The sequence below is a fragment of the Ictalurus furcatus genome, chromosome 8 (assembly GCF_023375685.1).
Source record: "Ictalurus furcatus strain D&B chromosome 8, Billie_1.0, whole genome shotgun sequence".
In the NCBI taxonomy this organism is placed as follows: domain Eukaryota; kingdom Metazoa; phylum Chordata; class Actinopteri; order Siluriformes; family Ictaluridae; genus Ictalurus; species Ictalurus furcatus.
Genome location: NC_071262.1, coordinates 5,986,654 through 6,012,377, shown reverse-complemented (window position 1 = coordinate 6,012,377; position 25,724 = coordinate 5,986,654). Strand labels below are relative to the sequence as shown.

The 25,724-nt window shown below is 38.0% G+C and overlaps 2 protein-coding genes and 1 pseudogene across 4 annotated transcripts; 1 reads left to right on the top strand and 2 right to left on the bottom strand.

Moving 5' to 3' along the window:
• Positions 1–266: 266 nt before the first annotated feature.
• Positions 267–6,979, bottom strand: LOC128611126 (aryl-hydrocarbon-interacting protein-like 1). 2 transcript variants are annotated; one of them, XM_053630418.1, is made up of 5 exons: positions 6,837–6,979; positions 6,052–6,231; positions 5,668–5,856; positions 5,228–5,400; positions 267–381 (listed from the first exon to the last, which is right to left on the bottom strand). In XM_053630418.1, exons 1-5 carry the CDS (start codon positions 6,930–6,932, stop codon positions 348–350), a joined length of 672 nt encoding a protein of 223 aa, XP_053486393.1. In that variant the 5' UTR covers positions 6,933–6,979; the 3' UTR covers positions 267–347. The 2 variants fall into 2 exon arrangements, with proteins under 2 accessions (XP_053486393.1, XP_053486392.1); XM_053630417.1 differs by lacking the exon at positions 267–381 and having other exon boundaries at positions 5,325–5,856.
• A 1,579-nt stretch (positions 6,980–8,558) lies between these two features.
• LOC128611258 (uncharacterized) lies at positions 8,559–10,672 on the top strand (annotated as a pseudogene).
• Positions 10,673–14,420: 3,748 nt separating this feature from the next.
• On the bottom strand, positions 14,421–25,274 carry taf7 (TAF7 RNA polymerase II, TATA box binding protein (TBP)-associated factor). Of its 2 annotated transcripts, none has more exons than XM_053631123.1 (13): positions 25,168–25,274; positions 24,793–24,854; positions 23,819–23,895; positions 22,177–22,255; positions 21,801–21,934; positions 19,231–19,354; positions 19,028–19,086; positions 18,798–18,870; positions 17,775–17,885; positions 17,320–17,514; positions 16,726–16,838; positions 15,365–15,424; positions 14,421–15,075 (listed from the first exon to the last, which is right to left on the bottom strand). In XM_053631123.1, the coding sequence occupies exons 2-13, from the start codon at positions 24,809–24,811 to the stop codon at positions 15,031–15,033; spliced, it is 1,089 nt and encodes a 362-aa protein (XP_053487098.1). In that variant the 5' UTR covers positions 24,812–24,854; positions 25,168–25,274; the 3' UTR covers positions 14,421–15,030. The 2 variants fall into 2 exon arrangements, with proteins under 2 accessions (XP_053487098.1, XP_053487099.1); XM_053631124.1 differs by having other exon boundaries at positions 25,128–25,239.
• Positions 25,275–25,724: the final 450 nt, after the last annotated feature.

Genomic DNA, 25,724 nt, shown 5'->3' with positions numbered 1-25,724 from the left:
GGGGTTGAGATCAAATGGAAGGAGAGAATCTATGGAAATTGCATGGAAAAATGTTTTGACAAAACTAGTGTGACACTAATTTATGGGCTGCGATGCTGAAGGCTCATCAAAAGAACTGGATATCTGCCCAATACAACTACAGTATAGGCAGCATCCTTTGTCATTGGCTAATGAGACATGCTACAGTGTTTTTGAAATGTCGATAAAGCTTTTATGCTTCCTTCAGTTTGAAGTCTTACCTTTATGCTTCTCGATCAGTTCTGTGGTGTGCTCTATAACTTCATAGTATTCTTCCAGTTCTAGCATGCACTGGCAGTAGTTGAGGACCAGCGGGATAATAAGCTTGCTCAGCTTAATATAGTCATCATCTCCTGGCATCTCCTGCAAAGAGCACCAAATAACTTCATCAGCAGACATTGGGATGAGTTACATTTTGGAAGAGAGTTATCTGAATTTATATGGCCTCCACATTTCTTTCAAATCTTCTGCTAGCCTGCTGTGGTGGCCCACCTCATTAGCAGTCATGACTTCAGTAATTGTCATAACTTCCATATTTTTGCCATACACATTGATACAAACCAATATACAAAGTATTGTATTGAAAGCATGTGTAAATATGAAATTACATACGCCTTTACATTAAATAGACTGTTATTGTTAGCCGTATAAAGGACATTTCTGGTAGTATTTTTTTAAGCAAGCACACTTTTTCTAAGAGAGAGATTAACTGACATGGTCAGTTAGAGGTAACTAAAAGTAAAATTTAGAAAAGTTCATCAGTGACAATCTAGACCTGGGGCCAGGCAACAGACTTTTATGTGTTCTCAAATACAGGAATCCTCAGATAGTAATCCTCAGTTAGATTGTAACTTAATTAACATAATATTAGATCACAGTTTATTCCTAACATCTTTTATCTGATCAGGATTTAATATTTGATTAGGTGTATATAGCCATAAAGTCTAGCTGTCCTGGATGCAGATACAGTATAGATATACATTGCTCTTGTCTAATTAGTGAAAGGGGAGGCATCAAAACTATTTATAAGAATACACTCACCGATCACTTTATTAGGAATACCTGTACACCAACTCCATCCATTTTCTGTATCCCATGGAACTCAGGGCACAAGGGAGGGGACACCCTGGACGGGGTGGCAACCCATTACAGGGCACAATCGCACACACACTCATTCACACACTACAGACAATCTAGAGATGCCAGTCAGTCTACAATGCATGTCTTTGGAGTGGGGGAGGATACCGGAGTACCCGGGGGAAACAACGGGTGAACTTGCAAACTCTACGTATACAGGCAGAGATGTGAATTGAACCCCCAACCCCAGAGGTAAGAGGCAAACATGCTAACCACGAAGCCATTGTGCCCCGGTAATGTTCAGGTAATGTTCACATCAACCATCAGAATGGTGAAAAATGTGATCTCAGTGATTTTGACAAGGGCATGATCACTGGTGCCAGACAGGCTGGTTCGAGTGTTTCTATAACTGCTGATCTGGGATTTTCATGCGCAAGTCTCAGAGTAGTGCAATAAAATTACTCAGAATAGTGCAATAAGGATAAACATCCAGTGAGTGGCAGTTCTATGGTGAGATGAGAGAGGTTGACAGAGAATGGCTAAACTGTTTTGAGCTGACAGAGACGCTACAGTAACTCAGATATGCACTCTGAATAATTGTGGTGAGCAGAAAAGCATCTCAGAATGCACAACATGTCGAACCTTGAGACCGATAGGCTACAACGGTATAAGACTACATAGGGTTACACTTCTGTCAGCCAAAAACAGAAAGCTGAGGCTGCAGTGGCACAGACTCACAAAAACTGGATAATTGAGGTAAAGGCTGGAAAAATGTAGCCTGGTCTGATGACTCTTGATTTCTGCTGAGGCACACAGATGGTAGGATCAGAATTTGGCACCAAGAGCATGAATACATGAACCTAGGGTTGCAGCAGTATACCGGTTTAACAGTATCATGCATGTACCAGCAACCAGACAGAGAATTTCATCTGGGCATGCGCATCTACTTTACTGTCAGTCAGACTAGTGAACTTGCTCCACACACACACACACACACACACACACCACTGCCAAAAAAAGAAATTAAAATCAACAGCATGGGATTGCATGAAAACGAAAGGGGGGTTGTCCTCTAGGGCGGATATCCAGTTTGCAAAAAAAAAAAAAAAACCCAAAAAACATCCCTCTGTGCAGATCAAGGGATATGTCCCGTTTATAAATTTAATCTCTAACAAAAAAATGTGTGAACGTTAAAAAAAAAGACACACATTGTCATTCCGCTGTATAAGTTAGCCACATATCCAATCACATTAGTCAATTATTCAATCACATGATTTGATGAGGAAAAGACGTTTTTGATGCACATGAGGAATTTATTCGGTAAATGTGTTTCCATTGTAGTTTATGTGCATGTCTTCTTTTTGAATACAAAAATTATCCGCCTCATTTGAGTGCATAAGTTTTTTAGAATTCTGGTGTTTCCATCTGCTGTTTCCATCTGGTGTTTCCATCGCGTTTTTTTTTTTTTTTTTACGTGATATCCCAAAATTCACATAAAAATATGTTGATGGCTACTGACCCCGACTTATTGAAATATTTCAAGCCTTTTTACTGGTTTAATTTTGATGATTACGGCTTACAGCTCATGGATATCAAAAATCCAGTATTTCAAAATATTACAAAAAAAAATTACGGGGGAATAAATCTTTTCCACAATATTCTAATTTTTGGAGATACACTGTATGTTAATAATCATAGGGCAGTATTTTAAAAGCTCACACAGCTGATGTTATTTTTCATTTAGTAGTTAATTTTACATGCTATGCTAACATGTAAACAATAAGTTAATATTAAGTGACTTACATTTTAGACTCAATATTGTCTGTTTTTGTTCTATTTCACCAACGAAAATACTTCCAAAGCCACATATGGTCTTGCTCCTTTTCTTTTGTTCAAACGGGAGATTTATCATTTATTTGATTTATTTTTAAATGTGAGATATTTTTACACATACTTGCATTTTTTTTTTCAAATGGTTTCAAGTTTCAATTATAATAAAGCGTTTGTTCAACCAAAAACCCCTTCTGTTGTCATTCCTTTAAGGGTCATTGTAATAATAATAATAATAATAATAATTGTGTAATACCGTTTACTGTGAAACCATTATGCTTTCTGAGACGGTTATCGAATCATGAAAATCTCATACTGTTGCAACCCTACATGGACCCAAACTGCCTCGTTTTAAAAGTCCAGGCTGGTGGAGGTGGTGTAATGGTGTGGGGAATGTTTTCTTGGCACACTTTGGGCCTGTTAATACCAATTAATCATCACTTGAATGCCACAGCCAATTTGAGTTTTGTTGCTGACCATGTGCATCCCTTCATGGCCACAATTTACCCATCTTCTAATGGCTACTTCCAGTATGATAATGCAATATGTCACAAAGCAAAAGTCATCTCAAACTGGTTTCATGAACATTACAATGAATTCAGTGTTCTTCAGTGGCCTTCCCAGTCACCTTTATCTGAATACAATGGAATCCCAATACCTTTGAGTCGTGGTAGAATGGGAGACTCATAGCTTGAAAGTGCACCTGGAAAATCTGCAGGAATTGCATGATGCAATCAACATGGACCAGAATCTCAAAGGAATGTTTCCAACATCTTATAGAGTCTATGCCACAAATAATTCAGGCTGTTTTGAGAGCAAAAGGAGGCCCTACCCAGTACTAGAATAGTGTTCATAATAAAGTGTACTCAGAAACATGGTTATGAATTAAATGTATTGGAAGTGCTTTTGTTAACATAACTGATACAGCTTCAAAAAAGAAGTCTACGTTTTCAGTCTTGCTCATTAGTATTTATAAGCCACCAGGGCCTTTTCTGAATTTCGACCGAATTCTGCTGGCTTTCTGTTGAATCTTCTTGTTTAATTAGAAGAAGCAGTAATTGTCAGAGTCTTTAATGTTCATTTTGGTAGTCTGTAAGATCCTACAGGAACATTTCTGTCTAAACTTTGTGTGGGAGTCACTACAAATCTAACGGGATCCACTCAATACTGCCAATATTAGTGATGGGAATTCCAACTCTTTTTGGTGAGTCAGATGATTTGGCATAGCTCACTGATAAGTGCTGACTCACTTACAACTTACAACTGACTCATTGTTTTTGTAAACCAGGCACAGTTTGACCTGTGATTGTTCTTTGCTTGAACTACGGCTGAAATTGTTTCACGAATCTTAATCAATCATCTAATTAACACAATAACATTACTTTGCATTGCATTTTAGAAAACATTTAAATAATTGTTAAATTAGCACAGACTTAAATGATCTCAGATCACCACCTAATTTATTTGAAATATGTCTTAGTAAAAATAGAGGCTATGTTTTTCTCATTCTCTTCTCCATTAAGCATGCAATCATGTTGGTAATTGTATCTGGATTTACTGAAGGTTTATGTGAATTGATGGCTCCAGCAGTGATAGACCTTGTGATTATTGACTCTCATGAGTCTCTCATTTAAAGCATGTAGATAATATTACTAGGACAACCATCTCGGAAACATTTCTTAGATAAGAAATATAGAAAAATAGTTACATGAAGCAAAACTACTTTTGTTACCTCTAGAATGACTATTATAATGCCTTGCTGTCTGAATGTTCCAGCAAGTACATTAACAAGCTCCAGTTAGTCCAGAATGCAGCAGCCAGAGTCATTACTAGAACCAAAAGTTTGGACCATATCATCCCTTTATTATCCACACTAAATTGGCTCCCAGAAACCATTTTCATTGATTACATTACTAATGACGTCTAAAGCACTGAATGTTCTTGCCCCATCATATCGTTTTGTCTATGATCCACCTGCCAGCTTCAATGAAAAGGTAGAGATTCTTTGTCTACAGCTGCAGAATAGCCTTTCAATTAGTGTCTGGGGCTCACTCAACACCAGTGATCTAGGGTGCCTGTGCTACCTTTTGGCTCATTTAGTTATGTTATCAAAGCTAGATTTGCTAGAGTCCCTCCTTGCAGAGTTTTACAATACAGTTTCTCATGGGATACTGTATTAGAAGCATTCCACCTGTAAGCCTAGAAGTAACAATGTAGTTGGATTTGACTAAATGCATATGGCTTCCACATTTGTCCTAAGTGCCCTATGTTAATCTTGTTTAGCATCTCATGGTCACATTACCCTTGACTGGACGGTGCGTAACAGCAGCACAGCCTCCTTGTATTTCTCAGATGCTTCATGGTAACATTTTTCCTGGACAAGTGTGTTGCCTTGACGGTGAAGGGTGGGCACAAGTTGCATCTTCTCATCCTTCTCCATGAGCCAAGACTCACGAAGGTAGGAGAATGGCTCACCTACCTGAGCAATAACAGACAGGACAGAGGCAACAAACAGTGTTGTAAAATGAGAGTCAGAGAGAAGGAGCAGAAGAGTAAGTAAGCCTGTTGTACTTGACTGAAGCATGTAAACAGCTTATCCCCCCAGTGTTTTTCTGCTGTGCTTGACCTTAAGTGGTTTGTGCTGCAGCAATAAATCTGTTGCAGGTGGAGTGACAGGATTGCACTGCTGGGTTGTAAATGTGGTGTGTTTGTGCATGTGTGCATGTTTGTTTGTAATCCTACCGAAATTAGCTCCATGATGAAGATTAGAGGCTGTGGCTCCCTCATCAGCTCATCGAGTTCAGTGAAACCTGTGGAATGGTAGGTGAACACATTGCCCATACCACACATGTGCTTCTGGCCTTCCAGTGGGTCTTTGCCCTGTGCAGCCAAACGTATCCCTTTAGCAACCATGGGATAGAGACCTGTGTGCTGCGCAAGATATAAAAATATATTGCTATTTAACAGGACAATTACTGGTTTTTAAATCCACAATTATGTCTCATTTCTGTCTTTGTTTTACCATATATGGACAGCAAACCCTAATTCAAATTTACAATTAGACAAACATGATATGTAGGAAGGACAGGATGATAATGCTGGCCTGCTCTGAGCTCCTGCACTTACAATAGCATCACACCAGAACTCTGCAACCTCGCCAACCCTCATGGAGGTTAACAGCACCTCCCACACCTCCATCTTGAACATTTTCCCCACAAAAATCTCTGTTGGCTGCTTGTTTTTGCGACTGTCATCGATCACTGTCCTCTCAAAATTGTCCAGTAGTGTCTGGAAATGGAACACCAACTTTATTCAAAGGGAGAGAGACAGAAAGATAAAAACAGAGTTGATTAGAAGAGAAGAGGGAGCATGCTGTTTTCCAGCTTTGTATTCCCCTCGCACTCTGTGTATTACTAAATGGAATGCATGAGTGCATATTTGTGGTTCAGCAAAGTCCCGTCTGAAATGACTCATTTTAATGTGTTGTCTGTTTATACTCTGTAGAGATGGCGGCACCTTGACAGAATGAGAGCACACACATATAGCAGTGCTTACAGCTGAATGAAGGAGATTGATATTTGCATTGTCATGAAAAATGCACCATCTCTAAGCCTGAGGCCAGATGGCTGGACAAAGCAAAAAAGAAAACCTTCAAAAAGTCACAGATAACTAAGATAACAACTAAGGACCAGAATGGAGGCAATGGCTAAAGGTCTTCTTTTTAATTATTTTATGAGTCAGCTATCTTGTGCCACTAAATAAAACCTAAGCAGTATTTTAATAATCCATAAAAAGCATCTACAAGAGACTAATTGATATAAGCTGTAAGACATGAAGTCATCCAGAATAAAGGTATCATAAAAACATGTATTGTTAGAGTTTTTCTTTAATCAAGATGGTTCATGTCCTACCTTAGTACCGTTTGGAAAGTGAGGTAGAGGACCCTGGCCACCATGCAGAATAACCTTTTTCACTCCAGGATGGTTAAATAGATATGTTTCCTCCATTTTTAAAACTTTGAAACACAGTAGACTCTGGGAAGCACTCAGTGTGAAAGTCTGAATAAGTAAGTGTGCTGTATGTGTCTGTGTTAACTCCTCTAATTAACATTCAAGGGAAAAGAACAAGCTCCAAACAGCAGGCTGTTTTCTGACAGATGGCTGGATTAACAGGCTGAGGATGACCACTTTAATCTGTCTCAGCTAATCCACTAAGACTCAAGTGTAATCCCCAGGAACAAGTAGAGGCCTGAGTGACCAAAAGCTGGAACTCAGAATGCAGGAGGTTACTTTCCTTCTAGAAGTCAACAATTCTACAAAAACTGTCAAACCTGAATGTGTGTGGTTATCATGAGGTTTCAAACTAGCACAGAATGATCTATGAAGAAAACTCAGGTCAACTGGACATTGACGGTTGTGGTCAGAGTTACCATTCAGGTAGTAATATAATCACAAAAATAAGTTTGATTAATATAGCATTTTCTCAGGCATAATTTCAGGTGTAATTACAATATATGAAAGTAAAACATATAGAATGCATCTTTAAAGATACAGTGTGTAGTTGTTGTAGTTGGTTTTTTTTTAAGCAACACAATTATTGTGTCAGGGGAGAAAATAGATATACTAAATATGTTAATATTAACTAATATAAAACTAAGCAAAAGTCTATGCAAAATAGCCCATAATATTAAAATGGGAGGTGGTGGTGGAGGGTAGTCTCTGACTAATGACTAATGCCTTCCTTACCCACCCATTTACTTTTGGTGGACAGCCTCCTCACATTGCACTGTGCCATATTCCTTTTCTAATAATGGATTTAAAGGTTTAGTGGGATGTTCGATTGAGATCATATCAATAACCAAATGTTTTTCCAGAACATTGTCCTAGATTTAATTTGATAGCCACTTGGTTCTATTTAAAAATATGGGGCCTTCCAGGAACAGGTGTCTTTATACTGTTTATGTGACACTAAATGCACATGAGTGGACTCCATTCAACTAATTACTGTGGATATAAAAAGTCTACACACCCCTGTTAAAATGGCAGGTTTTTGTGATGTAAAAAAAAATTAAACAAAGATAAATCATGTCAGAACTTTTTCCACCTTCAATGTGAAATTATAATGCATAAAAAGTAAGTGAAAAACAATCAGAAACATTTTATGGGAAAATAGGAAAAAATAAAAAAGTTACAATAACCTAGTTGCACAAGTGTGCACACCCTTTTACTATTGGGATTGTGGCTGTGTTCAAAATGAATTAACCACGTTCAATCTCATGCTCAAAAGTAATTATCATACAGCTGTTTGATACAATTTCATCAATGAAATTATGCTCATAAACACCAAATAAAGACCAGCTGTTTCTGTAGGATTTTCTTTACATGTTTTTGGTTTCATCTGACTACTAAAGCCATGGTCCACAAAGAGCTTACAAAGCATGCATGGTATCAGATATGTTGAAAGGAATCAATCAGGAGAGGGATAAAAAAATTTTTTTCCAAAACATTAGATATTCCTCCTGGTAAGCCGATAGCGTCAGCTATTGGCTCGCTGACTGAAAAAAAAATTCTGCTTTCATAGATGTTTTTCTTCAATCTCTTGTTTGTTCTCTGCCTTCTTATATTAGGGATGCAATGGATTTCATTGAGATCATTCGATCTGTACAATTGCCTTCAACATCCGTGTTCTTAGTCACGATGGATGTTGAAGCTTTGTATACCAATGTCCCATTTGAAGGGGTTTTTGCAATCAGCAGAGCACTATTAAAATCAACCATCCCATAAGGGTCCTAGCACTGCTTGTTTAATTGATCTCATGAAACTTGTGCTTACACATAACTGTTTTGATCTAATTTTTATCTGCATATTTATGGGGTTAGTATGGCTCTAAAATGGCTCAGAGTTTTGCATCTCTATTTTGTGGGCTGTTTGAAGAACAGTTTGTGTACAATCAAGCATCTAATCCATTCATCAAATCTATCGTATTGTGGAAGCGCTACATCGATGATATTTTCTTTATTTGCAGTGGCACAGAATCCCAGCTCTTAGAGTTTCATAGCTGTGTTAATGCAAACAGTGATGTATTGACTTTTACGATAGATGCCCAGAAAGATCAAGATTATTTTTTTAGCTGTTAATGCTATTCTCGCTGAAACCGGACTTGAAACTAATTTATATCGTAAAGCCACTGACCGGGTCATCGTATCACCCTGTTCCTCTGAAGCGTTCCCTACCTATCTCCCAATTTAGCCGCATTCGTAGAATCTGTTGTAGAGATGAGGATTATCAGTATCAAGCAGAGATCTTGGCAGACAGATTCAGCGTACAAGGAGGAGTGGATTCAATCTGCTGTAGCACATTTCAGTAACTCTTCTCAACAAGCTTGCCTGGTCAAGATATCTAAATGTAAAGAACAACGAGTTATTTGCTTTATCCAGTATTCTCCATTGGCAAGACGTTGAAGGTATAATTCAGAAATACTGGTATATTGTTGAGAGCGACCCCAAATTGCAATTAATTTTTGCAAAATCACCTTGTGTGGTTTACAAGAGAAATCCAAATTTATGCTATATGCTGGCAAGGGCAGATCTATCTGTTCCTTATCCTACACATCTTTTGAGTAATATACCTTTGGTGTATTATAAGTGTGGTGTTTGTCAACAATGCAATTTTACATTTAAAACACAAACTTTTAATCATCCCTGTACAGGAAAAAGTTTTAAGATCCGAGGTACGATTTCCTGTAAAACAACTAATGTCATTTATATGTTATGTTGCCCTTGTGGACTTTGTTATGTGAGCAAAACAAGTAGACAGCTTAAAACTTGTATCACAGAACATTGAAGTACTATCAGGCATCATGACACTTTTTTAAGTTGAGACATTCAGTTTCTACTTTGCAATATATTGGCATTGAAGTAGTTAAATTACCTCAATGAGGGGGTGATATTAACAATTTACTTTTAAAACGTGAAGCATATTGGATTTACACTTTGAACACATTATCACATTATGATTAAGACATTATATATTCTTAACGAAGAGTTTGATATTTGCCCTTTTCTCTAATAATGGTATGGATTTATATGTTTGGATTTGTTGCATTACTTTTTATATTTTCTTTTGGTGTTGGGTATTTTTTGTTTCATATTTCTTGATTGATTGATTTTTTTTATATATTTTTTTTGATTGATGCATATTTTCATTTGTAGTTAGGTATTCTTTGATATGTTTCTTTTGCAGTCAGGTAATCTTTGATCTGTATCTTTTGCAGTCAGATATTCTTTGATATGTTTGTTTTCAGTTAATTGATGTTTTCACTTTCATTCTAGTTATGTGATTTGTTCGTTGCCCTTGTGTTGAGCACAATTTTGTGATTTATCGTGTGATTCATGATGTGATGTAGTTTTGTTGTGTACATAAGGGCTCATCAGTGGATGTGTTCATTGTCTGATGAAGAGCCATTGGGCTCGAAACATCACCTGTAGTGAGAACAAGCAATAAATATTTTTCTATTTTTGTAGCTATTGTGTGCCAACTTTTCCTTCCTTTTTATAAAACATTAGATGTAACACAAAACATTGAGCACCACATCAGAAAAAACAGGACATCCCTCTAATATTTATAAAAGGACAAAACCTTACCAGGGAGACCTACCACAACATTAAAGGAACTGCAGGAATATCTGACAAGTACTGATTGTTCTCTGCATGGGACAACAATCTCTCACATTCTGGGCTATGGGGTTGGGTGGCTAGAGGGAAGCCCTTTCTCACAAAAAACATCCAAGCCCAAGCAAATCACCCCAAACCATGTGGCAAAATGTGTTTTGGTCTGATGAGACCAATTCCAAAAGGTATAATAATTCCATAAAAAGGCATGTTTGCTGCAAAAAAAAAAAAAAAAAAAAGCGCATCACCAAAAGAACACCATACACACGATGAAGCTTAGTGGTGGCAGCTTCATGCTTTAGGGCTGCTTTTCTTCAGCCAAAACTGAGGCTTTTATCAAGGTGGAGGGAATCATGAATAGCTACAAATACCAGTCCATTTAGTGCAAAACGTTACCTGCTAGTAAGGTGAAGATGAAAAGGAATTTCAACTTTCAGCATGATAATGACCCAAGCATACATCCAAATCAAGAAAGGAATGGCTTAACCAAAAGAAGATCAATGTTTTTGAATGATCTAGCCAGAGCCCAGACCTGAATCCAACAAAAAATCTGTGGGGTGACCTGAATCAGGCTGTGCACAGGAGATGCCCTCACAATTTAATGGTTCTAGAATGATTTTGCAAGAAAGAGTGGGAACATATTGCCAAGATGCGCCATGCTCTTACTCAAAAAGACTGAGTGGTATAATAAAATCAAAAGATGCTTCAACAAAGTATTAGTTTAGAGGTGTGTACACACAACCAGGTTATTGAAAGGTTTTTTCCTCCTATTTTCCCCTAAAATATCTCTGATTGTTTCACTTAATTTTATACATTATAATTTCACATTGAGGGTGGAAAATCACAAAAAACTGCCATTTTAACAGGGGTGTGTAGACTTTTTATATCCACTGTATGTGACTCCTGTGAACTGGTTGCTCAAAACTAATTTACACTCACAACTAAAGAAGGAGCATGAAAAAAACTGTATTGAGTTTTAGATAGTATACTAACTAACTAGTATTCCTAAAGTGAAACACAGAACTCTCCTTGTTTTTTGCTTTCCATTTCTGTAAATTCTAGTTTATGTTAAATGCAACTATGAAGGTAAACACCTATGTACTCATAGATGTTCAGATGGTGGTAGAAATTTAGACAAACACCAGTAGACTTGTCCTCTCAGGTGAAAAAGGTTTATTACAGAAGGATGAATACAGGATAGAAGAAGGCAGGATAGAAGAAAGAAGGATAGAAGATGAGAGCGCTCTGAAGCACTCCTCTCTCACATGCCCTATTTAAGTTTTAAGATAAGGAGAGCTGGATATCTGTGAGTCTCGAAAAGGGAGTTCTAGGAGGTTTGAGCCAGTTTGGTGGTTTCAAGGTCTTTCAGACATTCCTGAAGACAATAACATGTTTGTGTCAATGTAAGAGGAAAGAACGTTATAATAATGCCGACCACAAGCGGCATTATTCACTGATGAACACGAACAGAACTATTACAAAGTAAGAAATTAATAATTTCCCTCACAAGTTGCAGAAATATAAACCAGGCCTAATACACACACCAATCTTTTTTTTTTTACTGTTCTTGCTACAAGCGTCATGGGTGTGAGCTCTAGTTAACAACAACATAGAATACAATATTCATGCTACGTTTTGCAGTTTGTGTCCATTATCTAAAAAGCACATGGGGTGGATCAAGGGGAATTTTGACTGAGGTGGCCAAGGTGGGACACAGAGCTAGTGAGGTGTGCCCATAGCGAGACTTAATGCCAGATTGTCTAAATGTGCAAGTGCTATAGTTATCATTTACACATTTCAGCATACAGTGGTGCTTCAAAGTATGTGAACCCTTTATTTTCTATAAATCTGCATGAATATGACCTAAAACATCATCAGATTTTTCACACAAAGTAGACCAAGAGAACCTAATTAAACAAATGCAGTTAATTTGAAGGTGAGATTAAAGTCAGGTGTTTTCAATCAATGCATTGGAGAAGTTTGGGGGGGGGGGGGGGGGGGCTATTTGCGGAGGTGCAAACAAACCTGGGCCCGCCTTCTAGGGGGGGCCCTATACTGATCACAAAGATTTTATTTTTTGTAAATTTATTTTCTTTTTTAGTAACAAAACATAGATCAAAAAATCATTACATCGCAGGCTACTAAATTGTGTGTTGCAATTTGTTTACATATGTCTCATTTCCCTTTAGAACAGTAACAGGCATAGTGGACTTTTCGTCGTCTGAAACTCACCAAAAGTTACTTGCGGTCAAGCATGGGTGAGTTGCGGCTGTCAAATTTAACACTTCTCTAAATCGAAAGGGAAATTGACATTGACAAGGACAAGGCAGTCGCCAGATTTTCCAAACAAATGGCGAGGAAGATGAAGCTGGTGTAGCCTATAACCTGGTTCAGTAATGCATAGTTCTCATTTGAAAAACTTTACTCCCCTTGCTGGGCACTAACAGGAGGATTGCTCAGGGAGCCCAATGTTTCATACAGGCGGTGAGAGGAACTTCCCATGATAGATGCCAGCTTAGCTAACATCCTCCTCTCCCCCACCACCTCTATGTTGTTGAGAGGGAAGACCAAGACAGAGCTAGCTCTCTTAACCAGTTAGTTAAGATGTTTCCTGTCCCTCTCTGTGCTCCCGACTCCCCAGGAAACTACTGCATAGAAGATAGCAGATGCAACCACAGTGTCATAGAACAATTTTAGCAGGGTCCTGCACACACCAAAAGACCTGTCTCCTCAGCAGGTGGAGACGACTTTGGCCCTTTTTATACAGGACATCTGTGTTTATGGACCAGTCCAGTTTATTGTTGAGGTGAACACCCAGGAATTTGTACATCTCCACCCTCTCGATGTCAACACCCTGGATGTTCACTGGCGTAGACCGGGGTGGCCTCCTGCGGAGGTCGACTACCATCTCCTTGGTCTTGCTGGCGTTGAGGCAGAGGTGGTTTAACTCACACCAATTGACAAAGTCAGCGATGACCTCCCAGAATTCCTGATTGTTCTCTTCAGATACTTGTCCAACAATGACAGTATCATCAGAGAACTTCTGTATGTGGCAACTGCTAGTATTATGCCTGAAGTCTGCAATGTACAGGGTGAAGAGAGAGGGAGCGAGCACTGTACCCTGTGGTGCTGCCATGTTGCTAACCACCACATCAGACATACAGTCCTGGAGCCTCACATACTGTACTATGTGTGTGATTTGAAAGATTGCTCAACACAATTAGTAAGCCTATATTAATAATAAGGGGGGCCTGAACATTCACCACTCCCCCCCCCCCCCTCCAAGACAATACCTTAGCTCCACCCCTGAATCAATGGGATGACAATCAGGTGTGAGTGAGCACTATGATTTTTAAAAAAATGTATTTATATTATATTACAATATATATATATATATATATATATAAATATAAATAAAATACACACAAATAATCGAATGGATTTGGAAACAGACAACTTTGTACTGATATATTAATATATTAACACTTTTAGATTTAGTGGCAGTTTGAGCCATTTTTTAAAATTTTTTATTTATTCTTTCAGTTGGACATGTTTAATTTAAACCAGTACTGGATTGATCAGCAAGTTTAATCTGGCAAATGCAATTTCTACAGCTCCTCTGCTGAAAAGCAGCAGTGAATTCATATAAATCAATTGACTTATAGAATAAGTAAATTTTCTGTAACAAAAGTATGAGATCAAGAGATACCAACATAGTAATACCAATGTTACTGGCTATATTTGATAAAACTATAATTTAATGATAATACAGTCATCAAAGCTCACAAAGCTTTCTAAGATTAAACTTTTAATCCACCAGCATGCTTACTTTTAACTTTTAATGCTTAGCAAACATTTTTCAGAAGCATGAACAAAATTAGGCATACAAATTTAACTATTGACCATTGAGCATAGAATAGAAGAGGATTCAAGATAGAACCCTGTGGGTCCCCTTTATAAACAATCATAGTGTGTCCTGTGCCTGCCAATAAAACGGCTGGTCCTTAAAAGGCTGGAACCCAGTTAATGCAGCACCAAATACGGTTTCAATACAGTGGAGGCCAGAATACCAGAATGAAAAATTAATGTATTCATTTATCTGTAATGCCACTGGAGCATCAAGGACCAGCCATCCCTGATCTAAGATTTTTGTATTTAATTTTTTTAAATAATACTTTCAAAACATTTATTTAATCAGAGACCTTAATAACAAAAATCCTTAAAACAATTAGTACATTACATCCCACCCATCATGTCCTCCAAACAAAAACAGTCCATCGGGGGAAAAAAAACAAAAAAACAACACCACCACCACAAGCCAAGTTAGGTCTAGATTAACATTTAATAACCATAGACTAGATTAATTCACTAACAGAACACTTGTTTCGAGCACTGTTCATTCAGCAGTGAGATGAAATTGCACTGCCCTCTGTTGGTCATTTCTCCATCATTGAGTCCAGCTGCTCTTGCAGTGAAGCCAGCTGTTGGAGTGGAAACATGATTGATATAGAGATGATTGATGGCTAGCTGTGCTGCTGTAATTGTAGGCTAAGTAGATAAAGATTAACGAGACTTCCAAAATTATTAGATTTATTTTGCTCAAGCATAAACAAACCCCAGTGGCCAGTGTTACAGCAGTGGGGATTTAAACATGAAATACACTTGTTTCTCACTGACTGTCTATCAAGAAGATTAAGTGCATCTATGATGCAATAGTACTAGTTGGATATATTGTACATTATGTAGGCCTTTGACTATGTGGCATTGTACCTTTTCCATTTCACGCTCTTCTTCATGGATAAAGTCATTCAGCAGAGCCTGAAAGCGGGTCTGCAACAGAGATGAGAAGAAAGAGTTAGAACAAACAATAAAATAGTTGACAAATAAATCAAGAGTGAAAAGGAGGGAAAAGTAGTGAGAGTGAGTGAGTGAGTGAGAGATTGTATAAAGATGTATGTCTTTAGGTTGTTTTTAAACAGAAGAAGGGCTTAGAGTTTTGTAGGTATTGAGGGGCGAGTGATTCTACAGAGGTACAGACACTGTAGTGAGGTCAGGGAATGACATAAGGAGAGGAGGCCTGGGGCAGTCTGTGTTTCAATTCATCCTGAAAGGGTTTAGTGGGGATGAGATCAGGGCTCAATGTAGGTAACTAAAGTTCTTCCATTCCAGCCTTGGCAAACCATATCTTTTTGGAGCTTGATTTGTACACAGAGCCATTGTCATGCTGGTTTTGGCCAGTGAAGAGAAACTGTAATGCTACAGCATATAAAGACATTCTATACAATTGTGTCCCCAAACTTTTGGCTATATAGTGGACAATGAGGGGGGAAATAAGTATTTCAGCACTTTTTTGTTGTTTAATATACTATTAATATAATATATAAATGTCCACTTCAAAATTACACACAATGGGTGTGGATATGAATTTGTATATTTATTTGTATTCACAGGGGCAATGACACAATATATTTGGTATTCATGAAAAAACACATCATCCTGCTAAGCTACTAGGTCAGGAAAAACAGGAATACCAGTGGGAGAATTTTGTGAAAACCAGTTGTTTTGCAATTATTTAAAGAACATGAAAAACAAAGAAAAAGAGAGCCAACAAAACACAAATTAAAACTACTCATTCAATATTGACAAAAGAAATACCACCTTATAAACAGATGATCAGCCATTGTATCTGCATGTAGTTGTGAGCTATAAACAAGTGCCTTAGCTGATGGAATATTTAGTGCAGGTCAGGATCAAAGCTGGTTTTTAAACTGGTTCCATGTGCCACAGCATCTTCTTTTAATGCTGAGCAACAGGTCCAGCACACAACAGATCCAGTCATTATAAGTTGCATTTTCAGTTGAATTTGGGGAAACCACTTGAAGCATTCGTTGTGTTGAACTATTTCAATTGCTTTTGTTTGATTTGTTCATTGCAAACAGCTGAAAGTCTGTAAATGTTGACAATAAACCTGATTTGCAGTGGGGGTTGAATAATTTTGATTGCAACTGTCTACACACACACAGAGACAAACATACATATACACACACACTACTGAGAGAGAGAGAGAGAGAGAGAGAGAGAGAGAGAGAGAGAGAGAGAGAGAGAAAATATGGTTGATGTAGCAACCTCACCTTTAGGGCCTGATTCTCTACTTTCATGATCAAATCCTCTTGCTGCTTTTTGCGTGCTCGCGTCTCCTGTAGTTTTGCCTTGAGATTGTTGATCTGCATCTGGTACTCCATCACTGCAGATTAATGGCAAAGAGTTGAGCCCTCTCTACAAAGATTTCAAGTTGTATTAATTTAAGGCAATTGGACTGACAGTTTATGCGCCATCATCAATTTTCATAATATACTGCACATCTATCATATTGCACATGAAAACAGAAATAACTTCAGATCAGATCTGAGCAGAACTGTGACCAGAGCAACTCTGCCTCAGTGTATTTGTGATGGTGTTTAATGTGTTCCATCAGTAGTACAACAATCAGCAGTCACATCTCTCTGAACACTGTCAGGTGCCCAGCTGGACGGATCAGGACTGTATCACCACTGGGTGATGTGCCCTACCACGTGTGTGCTACAAGTACAGCGGCTCATTTTGTTACCCAAATCGCTGAACAAAGTCAGCTGGGTACTGTCTGTCTTCTGATTAGCTGCCATTAATGGAACTCTGATCTTAATTAGCCTCTTGCCACTAATGCTGAGAATGCACAAGCATCATACCTATTTGGTTGTTCCTGTTGTTCTCATCTCTTCCCCCATCCGACTCGTTAAGCTTCTCGTTGAGACGACCCACCGTGTCATCCTCTGTGTCTATGATGTTGAGGTCTTCGTCTTCATGCCGGTCAACATCATCATCCTCATCTTCACTGCTACTGCTGATGTCATTAAATATCTCCCGCAACTCATCGCGTGGCACTGGACAAAACAGTACGAAAGGAAACCTTTCAGACAAATATAGTGTTAAAACAGGAACACTAACCTTGGGTGTACTGAATTCCCAGGACTGAGACCATGTCTTGATGGAAGCAGGTTCATATTCATAAAATCAATTTTGACATGAATTTGTAATTATATGCTGTAAATTAGAATTCCCATTTAGAATATTTAAAAGCACCGGTTTCATAGCAAAAGCGTGTATATATGTTTATGATTTAACCTTTGTAAGTGAAAATTACCTGAAGAATCATGGCCCTTGTGCCCAGAGGTTCCAGGTGAGGAGTCCAAATTGGACAGAGATAAATTATTATCAGTTTCTTTTGTCTCATCCTCAGCAATGACCTCCCATCCTAATAGCCAAGTCAAGGTAACAGTACTCCCATTTCTGCTGTTCTTAATTATCCACCTACCATGTACAATGTACTCTAAATGTGACACCAGCATTAGAGATGGGCAATGAATAAATGAGTAAATGATATTGTCTGGTCTGTTTGTGCATTTGCCAAATTTACTCACGTCCCTGCTGTCCAACTCTATTCTATCATGATTTTTTTTTTCCAACAGCTTGTTCCATTAATTGGTCTATACAAGACTATATCTACAATAAAATATGTGCTCTCTCATAATTACTTCTAGTACTTAAAGAACTAGATCATATTTTACCTGGCTCCATAATAGTGATGAATCTCTCTAATGCTTGCATACAGTTTGTTCATTATGCTGTCACTTCTATAGTCTAAAGCTCAACTCTGACACCTGGTGTTAAAACTGTGCATCACATGCTATTCATCTGAAGCGAATACAAAAGGTGCAATAAGACTGAATACTAAGTGTAAAGTTATAATTAATACAGCTCATTTGGAAGGCGCACAGTGGGTTAGCATGTTCGGCTCACACCTCAAGAGTCGGGGGTTCGATTCCCACCGTGGCCCTGTGTGTGCGGAGTTTGCATGTTCTCCCCGTGCTGCGGGGGTTTCCTCCCCCAGTCCAAAGACATGCATGGTAGGCTGATTGGCATGTCTAAAATGTCTGTAGTGTATGAATGGGTGCGTGCATGTGTATGTGATTGTGCCCTGCGACAGACTGGCACCCTGTCCAGGGTGTACCCCGCCTTGTGCCCGATGCTCCCTTGTGCCCTTGTGCCCAATGCTCCAGGTTCCCTGTGACCCTGAAAAGGATAAGCTGTATAGACGATGGATGGATGGATGGACAGCTCATTTGGTGGTGTCATGAGTGCCTTGAACACAAAGTCACAAGGATACGGACACTGACAGCTTCAGCATCTGTGCTTAGGAGCCTCTTCACCTCTTTTTCCACGTCTGGAGACTCAATATACTGCAAAACATTGCAGGTTAGAGAGTTAGAGTTCAGCTGTAATTAATCTAAAACACACACACACACACACACACACACACACACACACACTTTATACAACCAATAAATAGAACAAATGGATATCGGAAAAAGCCCATGAGAATCAACACAAGGGTACCTTCTTCTTTGCCGTCTTCCTAAATCGCCTTTTTCTCGTGTTCTTCAGAGGGCAGGTAACTGGAAAGAGACAAAATGTAATATTAAATAAGTTCAATTCATCCATGATATGTGCAGCTTTTGCCACATCAGATTCTTGAGTATTAGCTATATTGTATATATGGCCTTTATCAGCACATTTCAAAACAAGAAGCAGAAACTTACTGCCGTGATTCCAGATGAACTTCTTGTCTTTGTCCTTATCCTTTTTCTTGGTTTTTGGGTCTACAGTCCCAGTAGGCTCCTCAAGAGGTGGGTAAAGGTCTCCATCCAGACTGCACACCAACATCTAGAAATACAAGAGATAAAGAAAACTGCTCAGACTATCAGGTCTGGACTGATATAATTCAACATCCAAATCTTTCTGTTGATGTTGATCAGCTGTGACCCAGGTTACTGCTGTCTGTCTCTCTGTGGCATAGTTCTAACTTGTTTTTATGGTTTTATGTAAAAGCATTGCTCAAATTATTAGTTTTGTAAAGCTACTGTTTATGGGCTATATTGTTTTGGGAGTCATATCTGGTCTACCCTGATGTAGAACGACAGAGTTTGTTTACTACAGTAAGGATATACTACATGTCCTGCTCTATACTGCTTTTGTTAATCAAATTTCCGTACACCTTAGGGTCTGTCAAGAGACATGCAAGTCCGAGGAAGAGGGGCAGATGAGGAGGAGGCTCAAGAGAGTTAATATTGAATACTGGGAATAGAGTCTTCTGGTGTTCACAGAAACTTTATTCAATATGCAAGATGATATGTTAAGGCCTTCACTAGTTTCTCCTTGGTCTGTTTAGACAGATATTTAAGTAAGCAAAAGGGTGGCACTGTCTGTGTGTATTTAAAGTGCAGACCTGAGAACCCCAATGAAGGTTTGGGGGTTTTGTTTTAGTCCTTCAGCAAATCACTTGTCTAAGGTAGAAACTGTAGTGCAAGTATGTACAGATTTATCACCAGCTTGTTATGCTGTAGACACTAGAAAGGTTTACATGTAGGAAAGGAAGACAGTTTACAGAAGAAAGGTTTACTTTCTTTCTTCCTATTCTAGAAAAATGTGTCTACATCTTATCTAAAACAGCAGCATCTCTTTCCCCAAATATCTGGGGGCTTGGCCGCACTGTTTGAACAAATTTAGGCTGACCAAGACAGGACAACAAACACAGATTTAATCACTTTCTAATCATCATTACCATTAGACATGCTTGTAAACTGTTAGATTTTACACTTAGTTGTAGGCTTATTAGAAATCTTCTTTGTTGTTTTTTTTTTCCTCCTTCATCCGAATCAGTGCCTCTTATGGTCAAAGAAGTGCCATTTTTGAACATTTAACTGAAACTTCAACAGAAAATGGTCAAACATCACTTTTTCAGCTGAACTTTTTTGGTGGCACCCCTAATAAACATAGTTAACAAATGGTGGTGGAAACTGCTGTCTAACACGTCATCAAAACTCCCACTGAGTGAATATCTCTCCAGTACAGTTCCAGAGACTTCAAGGCCCACTGAAGCTGTTCTGGGATCTCATGGTGGCCAAAGACCTTACTAACACACTTTTTGTTGGCTTTTCTTAATTTGTTCATTAGTGTCAGTCCTGCTGCAATACTGCACCCCAACACACAACTGAACTACTGAGTGCCCTGTACGCTATAATACCTTATAGAGGTTTATTGCTGTTCTGCCCAAAAAAAAAAAAAAAAAAAAAAAAAAAGTTACATTTTCATCTCATCAAACCAGAGAATCTTTTTTTCACATGTTGGCAGAGTCCTTTACGCGGTCATATGCCTTATACTCAACAGTGGATTCAGTCTTGATACTCTGTCATGAATGCCAGATTAACTGAGGCTGCAGAGATGGCCGTCTGTCCAGCAAGTTCTCCCATCTCTGGACTGGACTTTTGGAGCTCTTATAGAGTGACTGTTGGGATCTTTCTTACCTCCCTGACCAAGGTCCTTCTTTCCTAGATGCCCAGTTTGGATGGATGGCCAACTCCAAGTAGGTTCAAGGTTGGACAAGCTTCTTCTATTTCAAAATTGAGTAAGCCATTGTAGTCCTGGGAACACTCAAACCTTAGAAACTGTTATATATCCTTGCATTGACCTATGCCTTGCCACAATCTAATTGCAGAGATCCACAGACAGTTCCTTGGACTTCATAGCTTGGTTTTTGTCCTGACAATGCAGTGTAAATTGTGGGCCCTTATAAACCCTGGTGTGTGCCTTTCCAAACCATGTCCAATCAATTCAAATTGTAACAGGTGGACTCCAATAGAGTTCTGTACACATCTCAGGGATAATTAAAGCAAATAAGATGCACCTGACCACAATTTGGGGTGCCACAGCAAAGAGTCTGAATACTTTTGTGAATGAGATTTCAGTTTTTGATTTTTAATTCATTTTCAAAAAGCTCTAAAAACATGTTTTCACTTACAATTAAGTGTATATTGATGGGTAAAAATGGCAATTATATCCATGCAATATCAAATCCACAACACAAAGTGTGCAATAAGTAAAGGGGTCAATTTACACATTTACTATGCACTACAATGCCCAATGCATTTTTAGATTGCACCTGTTCTGTATGTTTCATTTCCCTGTATATGTGCATATGGATCAGATGACCATTAAAATTAACTTGAGTTGACTAGGTATGTTGTAAATTACACAAAAATGCATAGAAGGGTAAGATTAATTAATGATTCAGACTTGTTAAAGATATTCCTTTAAAGGTAGTTGGTGTTACCTGACAGACATCAGCAGTCTTATAAAAGGTCTTCTTGTCAACTGTTTTTAAGGACTCTAGGATGCAGGGCAAATCTACTAATTTACAAGCTAAAGGGACGCGGTCCACTCTAACAATTCCGTGACGGCCATCAGCTAGGAAGTAGAACAAATGGGGTAGTGTTACTGTTACAAAGTGATTAATGTTATTTGCTTTTGTTCATTGCTTTGTCAAAAATGCTTCAATTACTACATTAAACAAATTTTTTAATTACAACTTTCAAAATATGAATAAAAGACAATGAAAACTTACAGATCACCCACATCAGATTTGAATGACATTTATTGCTACATATGCATTTTTTCAGTCTTTCTCATAGCTATTTTAGTGAGCATACCATGCAACTCTATGGTGAGTCTGTCCTTAAGATTCACGCTGCCAGATTGGGCAATTCGTCTTACCGTGGAGGCATACTCCTAAAAGAGAAAACATTTGGTCAGCATTAGATAGACAGATAGATAGATAGATAGATAGATAGGTAGGTAGATATTTTATTGGCCGTGAGGGAAACTGCAGGTTTTCTGAAGTCATAAAAATAATTAATTACGTCAGCAAAGTCCTGGCAAGGTTTAAAACAAACATGATAATCCAAAGTGGGTCAATAGCTCACATGTACTTAATGTGATTGTTGACACTAATGGTCTAAAGAAAGTGATCTTAAAATCGGGTAAACATTGTGGCCATCAACAGGAATAACTTGGGGAGTCAAACAGTTGTGTAATGTTTGACCCCATTCACAGATCAGTTCAGTTCTCAGTTTTTTGGCAATGGTTTGGGTCGTATCATCGTTTATCTAGTAAAAGATAGAAATACACCAATATTAAATAATTACTTTCTAGTGCCAACATCAATTTGTTCATTCCAGGAGGGCCCATATTTTCAAGACCACCAACAAATTAAGCTGAAAGTTTCCACTTTGTGCTCATATATGACATATATTGTACAGCTGACATATACAGCTAAAATAACAATAACTTGAACAAATATTTATGGACCTGACTGTATGTGTATTTATTGTACATATTCAAATATAACTTATTCCGAGTAGCACACCAGGTGACATCAATGGCCTACTCATTTCAAGTAGTCAGCTCAGTACATGCTACATGGTAAGCAAATGCTAGTATATTTTACTATGAACAATAAGTAACATTTCCCTGTTTGGAGAAAAGAATGGATTTATAAGTATAAGGGCAGTTTGTTTTGGCAGTCAATATGTGAAGCTCATATTTTAGAAACTTTTATGAACTATTGAATGTAATTCATCCTTTCATAGATGAAAGGATGAATTACATTCTTTTTCAGAGGGAATAATATTTAGCTATGCATTACCATGATGCCACATGTGTAGAACAAAACCTTCAGGAAAGTGTGAGTAACAGAATTGACTTTTTAAGCTCTAGTGCTTAAATTCCAGCTTTGCAAAGATTCTCCCATGTGTGTACCATTGCATTATGTAGATGAATACAGTATATTAAATGTTTATTAATGGAACATAACTGTCCTTAGGCTAACACTGTATTTCAGTTTTAAGTAAACCATTCTTTTATTATTAGAGAGATAAAGCTTGTCCCTATACAAAAAAATAAGCCTAAACAAACCACTTAGATATAGTGCAAGTGTGCAAGGTGCAAGAAAGTGAGGAGTACATATATGTAATCACACACATGTGACACATGCCATGGACAGAGATTAGAAAATAAAGCTGGAATATTTCTTTAAATAATAAAGCTACACTACACTAATGATAGAAGCTAATGACTAATGCTTAATGTCTGGGGGAAAAAAACTTTACACTGCATGCACAGTGGACTGTGGTTTTAGTACATTTTCATAGTACCAAAAGGCATTTAAATTTCAGTGAATATTAAGTGGAGATTGTACATTATTACCTAAAACTTCATATTTAGCTGTGCATGTGAACTCAATTTTTTTTTATGCTGTCATATTTATTGGGTTATTTATTTGGTTTGACCTACCTGAGGTAGGCGCAGAACGAACTGGCTTTCCAGCTCATGAGGAGCATCTTCCTTGTTCTTGGAATTAACCTTTCCAGCTGCAAAAGAGAAACTTTTTAAAAGTCATGTATATAAAAAGTATATATATTTAGCAGCATGTCTTTAGGAAGCAATTTATTCTGCTCAGGTGAATCTGAAGCCTATTCCAGATGCAATGCCAGTCCATTGCATGACACCACATTATAGGACACACTCATTCACAGCTGGGGACAATTTAAAGTGGGAGGAAACCCATACAGGAAAAAAAAAAAAAAAAACAGAGAAGCCGGAGAGAACTCCACACGGCACTCAGGATGGAGGATGGGACTTTTCCCCATGGCTCAGTGGGTCAGTGAACAGTGCTACTTATATAAGGTCACCCATATTAATAACTGCCTAGATCACATGCAGCGGATGTATTGTCTCCCTGTAATGCTCACACTCTTATCTACTTTAACTACAATTACTCACTGAATATAGAACTATATAGTATAAGGTTCGCTTTGCTCTTAGAAAGCTGGCATGCACTATTACAGAGGAGGCAGAGCTTTGATAGCATTTTATCTGCTTCTCAAAATCCTCCAAGTTTAAGCACCAGGCACACAAACATGGCTTGACTGGACCCACCATCACTCAAGGTACAAGAAAGACTTGCACCAAGACACTTTTCTGTCCTGGCACTGACTGTCTTCAAACGAAGACTAAACACCTACCTCTGACTTGCGTGTTTTCTTTTCATTCTGTACTAATTTCTACTATAATCGAAGTAGTTTATTTTTTTTTTAAGCTCGACGCTGTTCTTACACCTTGAAATACTGAACTTGCACGAGGACGTAAACACTTCCGTAAAGTAGCTCTGGATAAGGGCGTCTGCTAAATCCTGCAAATGTAAATAAGTATTTTCTACCTGACATTTAGGTTACAATGTAAACGTCCTCCATAAGGTTGGTGCCTACCTTTCGTTTTAGATGCCATGGTGATCTTATCCTGTATGTAACGTCAGTTGATAATCGTCCTCCTAAAACGGGATGTCGCTGGTTATCTGGTGCTTTTGCAATAACTTTAGCTCGAAAGTTAGCTAACGGTATCAAATTGGCAAACAAATTAATACAGACCACTACAGTTATTACAAAAACATGGCTAATATGAACACATGGCAACTACCGATCTTAACTGTTAACTTCGAATATGTTTACATTTAGCTAGCTACGTAGATTAGCTATCTTAACAACAACAATTCCCTTAGAGCAATTTAACCAGAAATCATCAAGGCAAACATGGATAACATTACCTTAAATATATCAACTGTATGTTAAATGACAGGAGCTTACCAGCTAACTTGGTCAATTGTCTAGTGGGCCTAGCTTGCGAGGCTAAATTACTAAAGGAAACCTAGTTTCTTGGGGTAAAAAAAAAAAAAAAAAAAGTCTTCTTCTTTTTGTTTTTAATGGCCGTTGGCAAACCACTAAAGGTGCATTACCGCCACCTACTGGACTGGAGTGTGGGCAGTAGATTGGCAGGAATTTATTTATTTTTAAATAATAATATAATAGTAAAATAAATAAATAATAGTAATAATGATAATAGTAAAATTAAATAGAAAAAAACACTAATAATAATAATACCAAAACAATACTGCATACATAAAAGAAAATAAAGAGATAAATAGCTATATACTAGTTATTCGTACTACAGGTTACTAAATTCTCTCACTTATACCAGTACTTTTTAAATAGTTTATTAGGAGGCGGTGCATTTCCCCAGATGTTTTCCCCAGCAAGTTCTCTAGTGTCATGTTTTTTTTCCAATCTACATCTCTAGCTCAGCTCTTTCCTCCTCATACCTTTTGCAGTCTAACAGAATATGTTTCACTGTCTCTTGTGTACTG

Excerpts from the sequence above, each read along its gene's own strand:
- LOC128611126 (XM_053630417.1), bottom strand. The coding sequence starts at position 6,932 with ATGGAGGAAACATATCTATTTAACCATCCTGGAGTGAAAAAGGTTATT. Across the intron at positions 6,232-6,836 it reads ACTTTCCAAACGGTACTAAG|TTGGTGTTCCATTTCCAGAC; the intron begins GTAGGACATGAA and ends CTTTGAATAAAG. Across the intron at positions 5,857-6,051 it reads AGTTCTGGTGTGATGCTATT|CACACAGGTCTCTATCCCAT; the intron begins GTAAGTGCAGGA and ends TATCTTGCGCAG.
- taf7 (XM_053631123.1), bottom strand. Across the intron at positions 22,256-23,818 it reads TCGTTCTGCGCCTACCTCAG|GAGTATGCCTCCACGGTAAG; the intron begins GTAGGTCAAACC and ends TTTCTCTTTTAG. Across the intron at positions 21,935-22,176 it reads ACTCACCATAGAGTTGCATG|CTGATGGCCGTCACGGAATT; the intron begins GTATGCTCACTA and ends TCTACTTCCTAG.